The sequence below is a fragment of the Macrotis lagotis genome, chromosome 5, assembly GCF_037893015.1.
Source record: "Macrotis lagotis isolate mMagLag1 chromosome 5, bilby.v1.9.chrom.fasta, whole genome shotgun sequence".
NCBI classification, from domain to species: Eukaryota; Metazoa; Chordata; class Mammalia; order Peramelemorphia; family Peramelidae; genus Macrotis; species Macrotis lagotis.
In genome coordinates, this window is record NC_133662.1 from 221,383,879 (window position 1) to 221,401,610 (window position 17,732).

Here is a 17,732-nt window from a genome sequence, read left to right on the forward strand (position 1 = left end):
CCTGGCCCTGCCCAGGCTTCCATGCGGGGGGGGGGGGGCTTTGGAAGCCATCGCCTGTCACCCTGGCAGAGGACCCCCGAAGGAAGGAGGTGCCCCCCGAGGCCGTGCGGGGCCTGGCAGGTGGGCCGAAGCTGGACCACCCACCGGCTGGGTCCTGGCCCTGGGGGGGGGGGGGGGGGGCTTTGGAAGCCATCGCCTGTCACCCTGGCAGAGGACCCCCGAAGGAAGGAGGTGCCCCCCGAGGCTGTGCGGGGCCTGGCAGGTGGGCTGAAGCCGGACCACCCACCGGCTGGGTCCTGGCCCTGCCCAGGCTTCCATGCGGGGGGGGGGGGGGGGCTTTGGAAGCCATCGCCTGTCACCCCCGCAGCGGACCCCCGAAGGGCCCGCTCCTTGGCAGGGGAGGAGCCCCGAGGCCGTGCGGGGCCCGGCGGGCGGGGCCTGGCGGGCGGCCCGGCCCCGGCCCCGGCCCCGGCCCCGTTCCCGGCCCCGGCCCGGCCCGGGCCCGGCCCCGCTGCGGCGGCCTTCTCCTCCGCAGGCGCGTCACGCGGGGCCGGTGCGGCGCGGGGGCGGGGCGCTGCGGGGGCGGGGGCGGGGCGGGGGCGGGGCCGCGCGTTGCCGGGGCGACGCTGACGTGCGCGGCGGGGGCGGGGCCGGGGGCAGGTTGCATATTTGAGGCGGCGAGGAGCAGGCGCCGGGCTTAGCTGCGGCGGGACGGGGCGCGGAGGCGGCGCGGCGGACACGTGGCAGCACAGTGCGGAGCTCGGCGGCGGCAGCGCCCCGCGCGCCAGCGCCCCAACCGGCCCGGCCCGGCTCCTCGCGGCCCCGCGCCGCCGCCGACCCCTCTCCCTGCCTGATCCCGACGAGGCCGGTCCCGGCTCCGCGGGCCCCACGCCGCCGCGGCCATGGGCAAGGGGGTGAGTGGCGCGGCCGCCGCGGCCTCCGGGCCGGGCCTGGGGCGGGCGCGACGCCGCCGCGGCGCGGGAGGAGGAAGTGGCGAGGGAGAGGCGCCGGCGGCGGGGGAGGGGCGGCGGGCGGAGGCCGCGCCCCGCCCCCCGCCGGGCCCCAACTCCCCGCGGCCCGCCCGGGAGGGGGCGTTAGAGGGGGGTCGGTTGGGGGAGCAGGGACAGCGGGGCCGGGGCGCGGGGGGCTCCCGGGGCCCCGAGGGGCGGCGGCGTGGAGTGAGCGCCTGCGGTGTACCGGCGCCCGGGGGGTGCGGGGAGGGGGAGGGGGCGCCCATTGTGCCAGCCCAGGGTGCCCGCCCCTCCCGGGGGACCCCCGCGCTGGGGAGACGGCTGCCTGCGGGGGCTCCCCGCGCCCTGGCGGGGCACCTGTGGAAGTGAGGGGCCGGAAACGTGGGCGCCCGCCGCCTCTGAGGAGGGGGGCGTGGGGGGCCGTCCAGGAGGCTCCGGTAACTTAGAAACCGAGGGGTGTTTGCCAAGGAGGTCCTCCGTGGAAAGATTTGGGCGAAATAATTCAGAAACCGTTCAACGGGTTTAAATCCGACCTTTCCAAATGTAGCCGGAGAATTAGCTGGCATCCCTGCCAAGCGCCCTACGGCACTGGTAGGTCTTTGCACAGCTCTCCTAGAAAATTAGTGAAGACAATCGGAGCCGAAACTGCTGCATTTTAATAAATGTGTTTGGTGCTCTGAGTTGAATGAGTTGTTTGGACATGCAATTTTTTTTTTTTTGGTATGTCGATGGGTGAGATAACATAAAAGGTTTTTTGTAACTTCTCTCTCCCCACCCTCCAACCCCCCGGTGATTCAATGGGATCACCCAAATGTTCAGAAGACTTTCATGAAGAAGCTTTGGGATTTTTCCATATGGGGATTAAAATGTGGGTGGAGGGGTTGACTAAAAGGCCTGTTGATAATTGGTTTACCAGGAAGCCTGGGCTAGCGGCTCATTTTTTTTTTTAAGGTCAATGTTGAGTTAGCTTATTCCTTTCTTAGTTCTCCTCCTACATCTTACTCTCTAAAGGTCAAGGTATGTGGTTGATGGCTCTTCATACATGCATGTATACTAATCAGACTCTGAAAGAGCTGGATTTTGTTATTGGCTTGCCCATTACAGAAGGCCTGAACGAAATTTTACCAGGTTCTTTGGACTCTTGGAACTAAGCTGTTCTGCCATAAACCAGATGGCGCTGGATTTGGAGTCAGAACTTGGGTTCGAGTGCCTGCCCTGCTGTTGTTACCGGTTTGACCTTGGACACACTTAAACGCTATGGGCCTCAGTTTCCTTATCTGTAAAATGAGGGGGTTGAACTAAGTGACCTCTAAAGTACCTTCAATTCTGAGTCTATGATCCTATTACCTTAGATGGTTTATGACACTTTTCCTATTCCTTGCTTTCTTCCCCCTCCTTAAAAAAAAATTCCCATAAGAGATCATCTCTCATAGAGATGGTCTATAGAAACTGAATTTTTTTAATCTTTATTATTTTATTGAGGCCCTTGGAAAATTGATTTGTTTATTCCTTGGTCTCCGAGCTTTCTTGTGATCCTTAGTCGTGTGTTTGAATATTAACTTTGATAATTAACTGGAAAAGTCTTCTACCCAGAAGAGGAGTGATTTTTTTTTTTTAATCTCTATGAAGATTGCACAAGCCAGTGGACAAGCAGTCAGCAAAAATCTTGGTTGTATTGTAACATTATCAGCTGCCCTTTGGGAGATCAGCTTGAAAGTGTGACAAAATACCCGCTGGCTGTTAATAAAACCTAGTACTTTAGACTCTAAAAATTGTAAATGGAGTCTCCAGTGGAAAATTTGTCTGGGCCTGGCCACATGCGAGCTGAATGGTGGCAGGAACTAGTCATTCAGAGCTGAGGGGTGGAGGGGAGCTGAGTTCTAGATTGCATCACACCCTGGGCTGGTGATTGTTCAGTGTGTTACATTGGAACTGCCCGTGGCCCCTGGGTTCTCCATGTACCTTTTCTGTAAGGGTGGAACTGCCCCGGCTGACTTAGTGTTTGCTATTTGTAGAACAGCTTGCCCAGTGACTTGGTAGCATTAAGGAGACTAACCCTCTCTTTAAATTCTTACATTTCCTCTAAGTTAGAGATGGATCATTAAGATTAAAAAAATCTGAAGGTTATTTAATTAGTGTGCCACTATCCCCTTCCCCTCCGGTTAGACTTCCTCCCCATGGCCCTGGGGCTGATGCTAATCATACAGAATCTTCAGGGGACCAGATGGGTCATTTCACAGGTTGAATATTAAAATGCCCCCAAGTTGGCACTCATCCTTGCTTCCTTCTTAGCCCCTGCCCTTTAGAGTTAAGAAAAATAATAACTGGAAACTTGTTTGGCCAGTGAATTCTTAATTATAAGTTTCTTTGGCCACTTTCACACCTCACTAAGGTTTTGGGTATAATCCATGGAAACTAATCCACACTGGGAAAAAAAAGTATTTAAGGAAGGATGGATGAATGAGCCAGACTCAGGAAAGACTATTTGGGAGAAAACAAATGGAAATGCAGACTTATTATCAGTCTTTTATATAGTGAGGAGTAGAGGGGGCATTCCTTTTTAATTGATATTTATGATGTGAGGATTGTTCACAGGATAACAGGAGAAAGAGTTTAATCACACCTGAGTAAAATCCTAATAATTTTTGGCTTCTAATTGCCTCAAAGAAGAATTAGATTTCAAGCTCATCTGCCACTTGGCTTTGTGACCTTGAAGCAAGTCATTTGAAATGGGCAATGACAGTGGATCCCCAATAGCTGGCATTTATATAGAATTTTAAGATGTACAGAACACTTTGCCTACTCATCTGGTCCCCAGAACAGTTTCAGGGTCACAGGTGGTATCTGGGGCAGGATTTGATTCCAGTTTTCCTGATTCTCCAGACCCCATACTCTTTTCCCATTGAACCACAGGATTTTTGTGGGGATCAAGTATGTGAAGCAATTTGTCACCACAACACCCCTATCATAAATGTTTCCTCACAGTGTCATTCTTAGGTTTGGGTTTGAATATTTGTTCTTTTCATAAATGGTGTTTTCTTGATTTAAGAGTCCTGCAAACCTATCTGCAAAATTCCTTTACAGCTTTCCAAATTGGGAATGAGACAGCAAGTTCTTGCTATAGCTTACTTCTGCAGTGATCTAACATGGAATCAGAAGCATTTATGTCAGATCACTTGAAAGTCTTTGAAAATGTATTTGAATTGCGTAAGGTTGGACGAGGAGAAACAATACTCAACAAAAAGAATCTTTTCCGCCCATTCCTTCATGTCTGTGTTTCTGGGTACAGACAAGCTGCTAAATTATTGGAATTCAGTTGTATATGCCATTTTCCAAACATGGAATAAATATATAGTCCAGGTGTTTGTGGGTACAGACAAACTACTAAATTATTTGAATTCAGTTGCATATGCCATTTTCCAAACATGGAATAATATATGGTCTAGGTTTTCCCTTGATCTTTAGAGTCTTCCTACTTAAGATCTAAAATATCTTCAACTATGTGTATGTATCTACACACAGATGTGTAATACATATATGTATATATGTGTGTGTGTGTATGTACATTATAGGCCCTACTAGATGTTGATTCTAAAAATGACTTAGAGTTTCTAATTTCAGGAAACAACCTTGTGTTCTCACACTTTCAGGTTTGGGTTTTTTTGGTTTGGTTTTTTTTTTCCTTTTCTGGAGTAAGAGGAAGGAGAACTAAGGCAAGTTTGGACTTTCTCTTGTTGCTTGGAATGGACTGCATGAGAGGAAGTGTATGCTTTGGCTGAAGTCATAGAGAAAATGTTCCTTGCATATGACTCACCTAATTAGGTTGTACTCAAAGTTTTTCAAGATTCTGGAAAATAAGTCTTTTCATTCCTTTGGCTTATTTAGTTATACTTGGGGGTAGAAACTAATAGAACCTGGAAGGTACTAGAACATCTTAGTACCACCATCACACCCCGCCCCACTCCTTCAGCTCATATTGCATTCTGGTCCTAAGGTACTGGCCTAGATTGGTAGAATATTAGCCCTAGAGGAACTTAGGTGATCATTGATCCAACCCTGCTCAGTTTACAGAGGAGCAGAGTTAGTGAAACGATTCCCAGGTCACCAGCCTAGTCCCTATATAGAACCCCAAAGTCTCCAGTGACTGCCTCCCCTAGTTTCCTGGCTTCCAATGCAAAAAAGAAACTTTGAATGAGATGGAATGGAATGTTACAAATTATATCAACAGATTTGATTTGCAATCTAGATTTGCAATTTAGAAAGATTATCTGGTGAATTTCTGCTAGCAACTACAAATTGAAATCTCTGGACAAACCCTTTGTTTTGAACTTTGGTCTTTTTTTTTTGCTCTGATTAGGCTTAACTTTTTGATCATCAGGCCCTGGTGTTTGCATAATGTTGAATTTTCCCATAAGTCTAAGGGCAGAAGATAGCTGTGTTTTTCTTGTGTATTTTCATTGAGACTACCTTTTATACACTGCCCATCCCACCCCAGTATTTCTGCTCAGATGCCAAGAAGCTTCCATGGTAATTTTTTTTTTTTCTGTAGCTATTTGGTCTTGTGTCCCATTCAATTTTTAATATAGTTTTTCCTACTTTCCCTACCTAAGGAGACATCCCATGTTAAAAAGAAAAGGGATAAGCAGTTCAGCAAAACACCTTGGGGAGGAAGGGGAGACCAGTTCAAAAATTTCCTTCTGGAACAAGCTTGGTTATCATAATTAGTGCTTTTAGTTTTTGTCTTTTTGTCTTTTGTTATTTTGGGTTTTTGTTTTGTTTTTCCTGTTTACATTTGCACCACTTGAAGTCTTTGTATAAAGTGTCTTTTTAGTTGTTTAATTCTCCACATTGATTTACATAAGTCTTTCCATGAATATCTGAATTTAAATATTCTTAAATTCTAACATGTACCTTAATTTGTCTATTTTCCAATTGATGAATTGGCTTCCATTTCACTGCTCCCACACAGAATGTTGCTATGGATTTTGGGGAGTTTATGGAACCTTTTAAAATTTTGACCTTGAAAGGTGCAGCTAGGTGGTGCAGTGGATACAGCAACCTGCCCTGGAGGCAGGAGGCCCTGAGTTCAAATGTGACCTCAGACACTTAATAATTATCTATGTCTTAAGTTTCCCAAACTGCAATATGCTGAGTGCTTACTACTTTAGGTGGCTTTAGACATCACTTAATGTCTCTAGGCCTCAGTTTTCTCATCTGAAATGCCAAGAGAGTTGAATTAGATGGTCTCTACTGTTCTTCAGTTATCTCTAAAACTGTGATCCTCTGTGAATTATGTTTTGGAAAGTCACAGATTCATTGTCTTCTTGTATAAGAGTAGCAGCAAGCTAGCTTGGGCATCAGCCAGGTTTGGCAGAAGAGAGCTTGATGAGATAGCAACAAAGGCTGGGAGGAGGGCAAATTGAATCTCTAAGAGAAGACTGTAGTCCTGTTAACTTGACTCTATCCCAAATAGATGGGGTTTTATCCAAAGGATGCTCATTGTCCACTATCTATTCTTTCAGTTTCTGGAAAACAATGAAACCAAGAGTTCAGACTATGGGGATAAATTACCTCTTCTAAGAAAATAGTTTGATTTGCCTATGTTACAGAATGATCAAGCTTGTTAAGAATAAGAACTGTCTTATTCTTTAGTAGGCCCAGTGCCTCCAGATGCTTTGCACTTACATTCTTAGTAAGAACTTTAATTAACGTCCTCAAGTCCAATTCCCTGTAGGGAAATTAACCTGACTCTTGACCCCCCCCAATAGTGTTTTGCTTTGAGGATAAGCAAACCCCCCCCCCCCAAAAGAAGGAGGTTAGAGCCTTCTAGTCAAGAATTTAAAGACAACTCATTTTTATTATTTAAGCCTTGTTTATTTAGGGGTGAGGGACCAGCTGGTAAAAGCTTACTTACTCTCTTCCCTGGGGCAGCTACTGTTCTCTCTGTCTCCTGCTGGGTGACTGGCTGACACCCAAGTCTGGAGATGCTGTATGAGTATGAAACAAAGGGAGTTTACTTTTAATTTATCAGATTATGCTTTCCAGAATTTACCCCCCTACCCACCCCAGTCCTTTCTTTTGGGGTGGTGGGGAAGGAATGAGGGACATGATTACATGTCTTTAGAACCCCATCTATAGAGGAAAGAATCTGTACCAATTGTACCACTCACAATTATTTTGCGAAAGTGGACTTAGAATTATAGAGGACCTATACAGTAATTCACATTTTTACAAACCTTCAGGATATCAAAGTTCTTTCTTTGCTACATTTTACAACTATTCTTTCCACTTTATAGATGTAGAAATTGAGCCTCCCTCCCCCCAGTTTTATTTTTCAGGTCCTTGGATAAATTGTGCATGTGTATTCGTATTTCTTTCTTGAATAATTCTTGTAACATCTTCAAAACAACATGGGTTCAAATCCTGATGTTGTCATTTGAATTTTGGCACCTTGGGCAGGTCATTTAACTACTAGGCCTTAATCTCCTGAAAATCTCAAAGGTCAATTTTGAAACTATAATCCCATAAAATAATTAAGGATATCCATCCTTCAGAAACTGGGAAACACTCCTTCCTTTATATAGGAAGAAAGAAGTAAGGCACAGATTCAGTAAGAAATAACTACTGACCTTTGAATGAAAAGTCAGAGTGAATTTTAATTTCTTGATTCAATACTAGTTGCCTTCCCCTAAATGCTACTGACATTCTTGGATAAATTTTTTCTACCCAGCTCCCAGCAATGGGGGTGGGATGGGGTGACTGGACTTTACAAGGATCAAGGAATTTATCAGGTTCTCCTAGTGTTCTGGTGAAACAGACCTTGAACCTTCTCTGATTCCCTTCCTCCCTCCTTTCCTTCCTCTCTCCCCTCCCCAGGCTGGAAATGTTATACAAACAATTAAGACAATAAAGGTTTTATATCCACTAATAATATAAAAATTCTTAAAGGGGAAGGTATGTTTTTAAATGAGTATTTTTACTGAATTAGTTTGTATTCACCAGTTCTAGACCCTAATTTTATTGAAACTATTTCTATTGCATTCCTTTGATCATCATCTCAATAAATAGGCAAGAAGAGTGTCTAGGAGATGAGCGTTCACTCAAACTAACTCCAAGATATTCCTATGGTCTGAGAGTAAATAGGATGATGGACTTTCTGGAGAGTAGATCAAGACCTTGGTTCAAATTTTGCAACTGATTCTCAAGCTGATGGATCCAGTAGGTCTTTGATGAAAGGATATCGACCTCCTTATAATTTGGAGAATCCATTTTGCTCCTCAATCCCAAACAATGGAGAATAGATCAAAGCAATGAGATCAATATGACCATCCATCCTCTTTCTGGAGTTGATCTGCTTACAATGAGATATCTGAAATTAAAAGGAAAAGAAATCATAATTATGGAAACCACTTTTCCATTGCTTCTAAATTGTCTCTGTCCTTTTTTTCAAACAGTTTTATGTAAAGCATTCTTTTGATTTTTTTTTTTTTAATATGCAGAAATGGCCAACGAAAGGGAAAAATTCTAGGCCACAGCACTGGGTTTGGGGTCAGATGACTTAGGCAAGTCCTTTGCATTCTTGGGCCACAAGTTAACTCATGTTTAAAATTAAAGGGTGTATATAGTATATAAATGCAACCAGTATCTATTAGCTATTGATGATTGCATTTATTATACATTTAGGTTTGCAAAGCACTTTACAAGTGTTCTTTCATTTGATTCTCACAAATCCCCATTTTTTTCAGATGATCTCAAGTCTGGTGCAGGATTCAAATTCGGGTCTTCCTGATGCCAAGTACCCCCTAGCTGTTTACAGTTTGAGGCACTGAAGATAGAATTAATACAATCCCCGCCCCCAACCCCCCAAAAAACCAACTGAGCTAGATTTTCAAAGTTCCTTTCAGCACTATCTTAGTCCTATGATCTACAGCTTTTCTGGGGCTTAGATATTTAAATACTTTTTCCTATTTTAGCAGTAAAGTGGGGGGTGGGGGAGAACCCAGTAATTAAACATCATCAAAATTAATTGGAGTATCAGAATTTTTATTTCTGGAGATTTCTAGAGGCAAGTTCAGTCATACTTTTTAATTTCAAACTCTCTGAACAGGTGATTTGAAATAGTGAACTCCAGGGAGGGCTTTCCAAAGCCCCTACCTTAATTCCTTCCAAGTCTGTCCTTCCTTGCTAGTTCCATGGTGCTCTATTGTAGGAAAGAATTTAAAGAATGTGTCCTCTATCTTTAGACCCATTTCATTCTTAGCAGATAAGATAAAGACTTACTAGAGAATTGCCCTGTCCTTTGGCTGTAGGAGTCTATCTCACTTTCACTCCCAGCTGCTGACCTTTTAGAATGTAAAGTCCTTTTGATGTATACTTGTTTGTTGTGTATAATAGTTCAAGGCCTTCCCTTTGATTGGGTTTTCTTAAAGGATTTGGGGATTTAAAACAGGAATTTTTCTCCTCAAGTTCAAATAGATAACAGTTTGACTTTAGATTTTCAAGACTGGGCTTTATGTTGAAAAATGTCCCTATAAACAGGAAATGTTCATTTCACATGCTGTATAATTTAATGATTACTTCATGAGTAACATAGTTTAATAATTTTCTCTGTTATCCGAATGTATAGTTTTCATTCAAAGGAGGCCAGTGTTGTTTGGGAAATGGTCAAGTAAAATAAATCACATTGTCTGTTTTCATAGTGAGTTGGTCCATCCAATGAAAGCTTCATCTCCCCTTCCTCTCTCCAAATCTAGTCAGCGGCCAAGTCTTGTGAGCTTCCCTTATACAGCACCTCTCCCATCTGTGCCACCGTTGTTTGGGCCCTCATCACAGGATACTGCACCAATTTCCTATTTGACATATCTTACCTCTCTTTTCTCCTGTGAAATCATCTTCCACACAGCAACCCATATGGGAGTAGTTGCTAATTCCTAGACCCAGGACTCCCCCAAGAAGCTTCAGTGGCTCTTCATTCTGGAAGTAAATACATACTCCCCTGTTTGAAATATAAAACCCTGCAGAAATCTGGATTAGACCTTTTTTCAGAGTGATTTCATCTTTATGCACTCTCCTGGCACAGCCAAACTACCCGCTGCCTCTCATGTATCTTCTGGCTCAAGATAAGCCCCTTGCGGCCAGGCAGGTTCTTTTATTTTTTTCCCCTGTATCTCCAGCACCTATTGCATTTGGTACAGGTGAAAACATATTGTGTAGATTAGAGCTTTTTGGTTTTGTTTAAACCATTCTTAACATTTTTTTAATAACTTTATTTATATGGTCTTCTCATCTGCCAGAAGCAATGATGGGGACCTTTCTAGGGTGATAACGTTCTTATAATGTTCATTCAGCCTGACCTTCTATTGCTCCACTTTGAGCCAAACACAAAGGATCTGGCATCCTGTGAAGAGTCAGGCATTGGTGGGGAGGGGGGATGGGTGGGGGACAGAGGGGTGGGGAAGAAGATTCTAAATTTAAACTATAGAATCAACATCTTCTAAAAATTGTTGCAATTTTTAAGTGGTGTAGGTGGATCCTGTGAATTGTGTGACAATGCACACACTTTTCTACATCCTGCTTATGTCAAAACATTTGCAGTGAACATGTTCCTTTTTGTAGGTTTTATTTTCATTCTGCAGGTTGGCAGGGGAGCTCTCCCCCCCCCAACCTCCTTCTCCCTCCAAACTTTCCTAAGGAAGAAAAAAGGACTCAATCATTTTTTTTTCAAAAAACCCAATAAAACTTTTTGAGTCTGTCTAAAGTGTTTTTAAAAAGCCAACTTTGTTCTCATGTGAATACTAAAAAAAGATTTTACTTTGGTACTTGTGATTTCTTTTATCAGTAAAGCTACAATTCTCAAAATAGGAAAGTGAGTGCCATCCAGCTTGTCCTAGTCATTAGATAGAAAAGTGACCTTGAGAATGGAAGATGTTAACCACTCTCACTTTCAACTCCATCCACTGGAAACCCCAACAGTGGCAAAGTGGTCCCACTTGTTCCTATAGGCTCATCTCTTTTCTTTAGAAAAGATCTTTGCCAGGTTTCCCAAGATGAGCCCATAGGAAGGGGTCATTACAAGAAAGCTAGATGTAGCCACAGAATGCCAGATAATCAAGGTTATAATTAAGCAAGGCTATAATATACCACCTTTGTGTTTGACAGATCAGCAGACCGGATCAAAGTAAATCGAAGCTCAATCAGTGTTAAGATTATAATTTAGGCCTCTTGACCATTTATTTCAGTCTTTTTTTTGTAATAAATCCTGCTGTCCTCTTTGGTTCTGTTGTAAAACTGCAGAGCTTGTTCATATTGAAATCCTCTGTTTGAGATGACATTTGATATTGTCCAGAGGGACCAGTTTTAACGAATTTTCTCCATCTCTCCCTTAACCCCAAAATAGGTTGGACGTGATAAGTATGAGCCCGCAGCAGTGTCGGAGCATGGCGATAAAAAAAAGGCCAAGAAGGAGAAGGATATGGATGAACTTAAGAAAGAAGTATCGATGGTAAGATTCTTGATCATTCTTGAATGGTTTGAACAAGATAGGGCTTGAGATTCCTACCAACTTGGTAGTTTCTGTGATTATGATAGAATTGGCAGGATTTCAGAATTTGGAAAGGGACCCTTAGAAAATTAAGTTTAGAGTCATATTCCAAACTTTTAAAGTTGTGGCCAAAAGGGTATTATTCTATGTGTAAGAAATGGAAACTTTGATCAACACACTGCAACTTGGCATCTGTCTTGAGAATCTGAATGAACAATTAGAAGGTTGACTCATCCAGAGTGCTTCTCCACTTTTACTTCATATTTAGGCTCTCAGCCTAAAAACTGTATAATCCTTCAATTAGAGGTATTTGGATAATCAGAGTTTCTGTTATCAACAGAGCAGTTGACTATATTTCATAGTATTTGCAAAGTAGAAACCTGAAGTTGGCAAGTTACATAGGTCAGCTTTGACATCATAAACTTTTCAGTGAAAATAAAGCCTTAGTTTTTCAGTGGAAAAGGAAAGTTTATTAGCTGTGATTTTCACCCCTTATTTATCCTAGAAATTACTTGGTATTTTTTTCAGGAAGATCATAAACTTAGCCTTGATGAACTTCATAGGAAATATGGAACAGACCTGAGCCGGGTAAGTACCACTTTTTAAGAATCAGAATTCTTGAGTACACTTACCCCTTATCAATATACTCTTTTTTCAAAAGATTTGCATTGGGTTTCTTTTGATTGCTAAGTAAAAATTTTTCTTTAAGATCACTATTAGCCCCAAAGTAGAATAATAATCCCATAGCTCAAAATTATTCCTATGACTATACAGACCCCGAGAGGTGGACATATATTACATGGCCTTCCAGTCTTTCCAAACCTTGAAATCATGAAAAGATCAGAGATAAGCCTGTTCCCATTGTGGAGGCAGATAATATGTGACATTTGAGAAAATCTAGTAATCCAGTTTGACTGCTGAGTACTAGTGTACAGAGACAAAAGTCAATCAATTCCTGCCCTCAAAAGAATAAGCATTCTAAGAATGCAGAGTATTTTAGGACAAAAATAAGAGCTAAGACTCTAATGGTAGGTGGAAACCCTAAATTATTAAGTGTTTAAGTTGTATTAGGAACTTCAGGGAGTTGGGGGAAATGACAAAAAATGCAATCATTTCTTCTCCCATTTTGATCTAACAAAAGAAACACAAGGTGAATACAAAAGCAAAACATAAGTTTTCTGACTGTAGGTATTCAGATATAACAATAGCTTAATAATTACATATATGATAACTTAATAAACAGATTTTTTTAAAGGTTACTTAACTTTGATAGGGAAGTTTTTTTGTTTTACCAGATGGTTATGCAGGGACAGAAGGAAAACAATGGCATTTTTTAAAAAATTGATATGTTTTGTTCCAGATTACTAATAACACAGTGTCCTCATCTCCAGCAATATTTCCCGTCTGTTGGCAACCCCCTATTACATTTCTTTTAAATGAGCAAAAATTGATCTTTTTTTCTTCCTTACCTAATCCAAGAATAAAACAAATAAATCCCTTCGTTGACTTTATGTAAATATAGAAAGTCATATAAGTAAAATCTGTCAGCTCTCCATCAGATAGTAGACAGTATGTTTCATCTTGCAGACTGTCCTTGCTGGCAGATTCTGGGGCGGGATGGCAGTTTTCCTCAACAGCCTTCTGCAAACAGGAAACTCCAAGATTCTTCATCCAGAACCTGGAAGAAACTGAATAGGTTTGAAATTAGACCAGGACGGATTGAGAGCAGGCTCTTTTCTGTGCTCTGGAGCCCTATCCCCATTAATTATTGGGTGGCTCTTCTGTGATACTGCAGACAAGGATGTCCTTGCTGGCTAGTCTTAGGCTATCAGGTATATAAGACCTGGTGCTAAGGTCATTTGAAGAATTCCTAGTTTTAGCATTTTGCCTGAGGTTCATCATCTTGTAGTCCTAGAGCCAAAAAGGAATTTCAGAGGCTTATCTGGTCCAGCCCTCTCATTTTACAGTTGAGGAAATACCCACCCACCCCCCCAGGTGGTTAAGTACTTTGCTTGAGATTGTACACAGGTAAATCACATGTCAGAGTCTGGATGAACCTATGTCCTTTGTCTGCTTTCAACTCCTAGTGAAAACATGCTATCTCCATTCCTCAATGCAGGGTCTAACAAGTGCCCGAGCTGCAGAAATTCTGGCCAGAGATGGCCCCAATGCGCTCACCCCTCCGCCCACCACTCCTGAATGGGTCAAGTTCTGTCGGCAACTCTTCGGAGGTTTCTCGATGTTGCTGTGGATTGGAGCTGTTCTTTGCTTCTTGGCCTATGGTATCCAAGCTGCCACTGAAGATGAGCCTCAGAATGATAATGTGAGTTCCCCTTCCTGCTTGGGTGACCAGATCTATGTTAAAGCACAGTGTCTGTTTCCTTACTCTCTGCCTTCCCTTTCCCTCTCATTTTCAAGGACTGTTAGTGATACATATATCTCTGTGAAAAGCTAGTGTCAGTAACTTGTCTGTCTTTCTTTTTACAGGGCTCTCTTTCTCTCTCATTCTCTCTCTGCCAGACCCCTCAGCTTTTCCTTCTCGCCTCCTACCTCTAATCACTGTCTTCATATACTCCCTTCCGTCCCCATCCTGCAAAGTCCTCCGACAAAGTTCCACCTCACCCTGTACTTTGCCATTGTGAACCAGCCATTCTGCTTACTATGACCTTGGAACCAGGCATCCTTGCCCATGCGAGGCAGGCCCTGCTCCCCAACGGTGTTGATGCTATTCCACTGATCAGGTCGAAGAGCTATGCTGAATCCAGTGTCTATTCATAATAGCCCACATCTCCCTTAGCCTTGATTGTTTTCAAGTCAGTTAGTCATTCTTCCCAAACCCTATAAACTGGGAAGCAGATTCTCATTTTAAGAAAGCAGAGGAAGAAACAGTTGTGGAAGAATTCAGGAGTAGAGATAGAACTTTAGAAAAAGAACTTGGATCATCTAGTCCAATTCCCCAAATTTTACAGATGATGAAATTGAGACTCAAATCCCACTCTGTATGACTTGGTAAAAGACTTCCCACTGCACCAATCCACTTCTCATTTGTGACTTCTAAAACATCATAGCAAGATAGTGTTGCAATCTCTAGGCAAATAGTTTTCATTCATAGTAATCTGATCAACTAAGGATTATGTAGCTATAGAAGGTAAATCAAAGTTTTCAGCTACATGAAACAAACCACCAGGTCCATTTCCTCAAAACTGAAATTAGAGATTCTCCCTAGTTCATATTTTGTCCACTAACTCTCAGTTTCCATCTTTCACCATATAACTGTCAGTTAAGTTGAACAGAAGGCTACCACATACTTGGTCATTGAGCATCCTTCACTCACTTAGCTTATTCCTTTCCAGCTCTATCTTGGTGTGGTGCTGTCTGCTGTTGTCATCATCACTGGCTGCTTTTCCTACTATCAAGAAGCAAAAAGTTCAAAGATCATGGAGTCCTTCAAAAACATGGTTCCACAGGTAGCTAATCCATGGTTTCCCTGCTCTCCCCTGGGGCTGCGACTAACCTTAGGAATGTTCACTGCCTTGGCGTTCTGGTTCTCCAAGTATTGAGGCATGACTGTTTTTAGAGATAGTCAGCGATTCTTTCAAGCCAAGTCTTTTTCTTTAACACTGGAAAGTGATATATGCTTGTCTGCTTTCTTTTTTTGAGAGAACATTTTAAAGAACTAACCCATTTATATATGTTCTTAGAATCTCTTTATGCTAAGAAATTATAGGACAAAATAGTGTTAAGATATCTGAAATAAATAGGGTTCATCCTAGATGAGATTGTTTGCTGATCTTAATGTTAACCAGTGAGTTTTTCCCATATATATATAATGGTACAAATTATTTCCTCTCAAAGCAAGCCCTTGTGATTCGAAATGGTGAAAAAATGAGCATAAATGCTGAAGAGGTTGTAGTTGGGGATCTAGTAGAGGTGAAAGGAGGTGACCGAATCCCAGCTGATCTTCGAATCATTTCTGCAAATGGATGCAAAGTAGGTTGAGTTTTTCTTGTTCTCCTCCCCTGCCTCCTATACCCCAATCTCTTCCATATTTTTGTTGATTAGGCTGCAGTGGGAGGGTGGTAATAATAGGGGACCCATTTGCCTCTTTGACCAGGGACTGCTCCCATCCCCCTCCCACTCTTTCCCTTAGGAACAGGCAGTTCTCCACCTACTGTAATGGAAAGTTTAAGGAATTATCTGGAAGCCATAGTTTATTCTGATAGAAAACTTCCTGATTTTCTATTCTGGCAAATATACTATCTTTACATAGGATGTCATCAGAGGAAAGAATCTGAAGAGACTAAAATTTTGGCAGAATTCTCTAGTTACTTGGAGTCTCATTGCCTTTCTAAATTTTTTTCCATAATGATTCTGCTTAGTTTATTTATTAGGCAGATGGTTTCAAATATTCACATCCTGACCACCTTCCCATACAGAATTCAGGTTTAATTTCTCATTAAATTTCCCACTAATTTAAAATTGGTCATTTCTAATAACTACAGGAATCCAAGAGGTGTATATTTCTTCTGGGCCAAAAGGATTTCCGTTCTTTCATTCATACAGGTAGACAATTCTTCACTCACGGGTGAATCTGAACCACAAACCAGGTCTCCTGATTTCACTAATGAAAATCCATTGGAAACAAGGAATATTGCCTTTTTCTCTACCAACTGCGTGGAAGGTAAGACAGTTTTGTAAATATAATACAACTGTCTAAGAAACTGGTTTATGATTACAAATCACTGTTACTTTCTACATCTCTATTAAAGAACTGTAATCCAATAAATGCACTTTTGGGTCTTAAAATCTTAAGGCTCAATTCAACCCTTTTCCCCCTAACCTCTTTCAATTGGATTCTGATTTTGATGGCCAAATCAGCCATCCTCAAAAGAATGATCCAGGAACTTCAGACCCTTTCAGATGGTCCCCAAAGCCAAAACTATTTTTAAACCACTTTATAATAAACCATTTTGCCTCTTTTTTTAACTCATTCTCTCAGGAAAATATTCCAGAGGCTATCTGAACATGAAGATTTAGCTGCAAATACAGTGATTTAGTAGCTTCCCTCAGTAGACATGACCCACATAAACAAAAATTTCTTTGGGGTCCTCTTAATTTTTAAGAGCACAAAGGATCCTAAGATTAAAAAAAAAAATTGAGACCTAGAGATCTAAATCTCATCTAGGATGAACCCATATATTTATTTCAGGCATTCTAAACCTTTGGGTAAGGGGGGAAATGACATCTTTATTTTTACAAACCTAATGGAAATTTTGCATTTCTTTCAATTTATGGATATGGCAACAAAACATGATTTTTGAAATGGAGTTCAACAGGTTTCACCAAACAGATAAATCTATTCCAATAGAAATTAACTTGGCCCATTTTTATGAGAAGAAAGCTCCTTTATTCATAGACCACTCCTTTCACCAAAGGTCACAAACTTTCCAAGCAAAACACCTTTTGAATTCTCTGTAAGCACAGATAAAGAATACATGAATTCATGGGGGGATGTGTTTACCTTGCATTGCCCATGAGTACGCCTTTATTGGTCTTAAGGTTTGTGTTCTCAAGTATATACAAACGGGTCTAATGTTTCCTTTCTAAGGCACTGCCAGAGGAATCGTTGTGTACACTGGGGATCGGACTGTAATGGGACGAATTGCTACACTTGCATCTGGGCTAGAAGGTGGTCAGACTCCCATTGCCGCAGAAATTGAGCATTTCATCCATCTTATCACCGGTGTGGCTGTGTTCCTGGGAGTTACCTTCTTTATCCTTTCTCTGATTCTTGAATACACATGGCTGGAAGCTGTCATTTTCCTCATTGGTATCATTGTTGCCAATGTGCCAGAGGGCTTGCTGGCCACTGTCACGGTAAGAAGGGATGGCGAGAGGGTTATGGGCTTTTGAGTTAACTGATAGTAATCACAAAGAAATAATGACTTCAAAGCTTTGTTAAAAAATACTTTTCAAGGGCAGCTAGGTGGCGTAGTGGATAAAGCACCGGCCTTGGAGTCAGGAGTACCTGGGTTCAAATCCGGTCTCAGACACTTAATAATTACCTAGCTGTGTGGCCTTGGGCAAGCCACTTAACCCCATATGCCTTGCAAAAACCTAAAAAAACAAAAAAAACAAAAAAAAACTTTTCTTCTGAGTTATTGAGGGTAGTTATTAAACCTATATAAGTTAAAAAGTTTAATTCATGGGAGGAGGAGGGT

General features: G+C 42.3%; 1 protein-coding gene across 1 annotated transcript in view; it reads left to right on the top strand.

Annotated features, from left to right (window-relative positions):
• The first annotated feature begins 780 nt into the window (after positions 1-780).
• The window catches only part of ATP1A1 (ATPase Na+/K+ transporting subunit alpha 1), a 33,349-nt gene continuing 16,397 nt past the window's right edge, over positions 781-17,732 (top strand). Inside the window, exons 1-8 of the mRNA XM_074188529.1 lie at positions 781-914; positions 11,368-11,472; positions 12,040-12,099; positions 13,631-13,834; positions 14,865-14,978; positions 15,367-15,501; positions 16,075-16,192; positions 17,120-17,388. Of these exons, the coding sequence (XP_074044630.1) occupies positions 903-914; positions 11,368-11,472; positions 12,040-12,099; positions 13,631-13,834; positions 14,865-14,978; positions 15,367-15,501; positions 16,075-16,192; positions 17,120-17,388 (1,017 nt within the window). The 5' untranslated portion in view covers positions 781-902. The remainder of the gene's footprint in view (positions 915-11,367; positions 11,473-12,039; positions 12,100-13,630; positions 13,835-14,864; positions 14,979-15,366; positions 15,502-16,074; positions 16,193-17,119; positions 17,389-17,732) is intronic.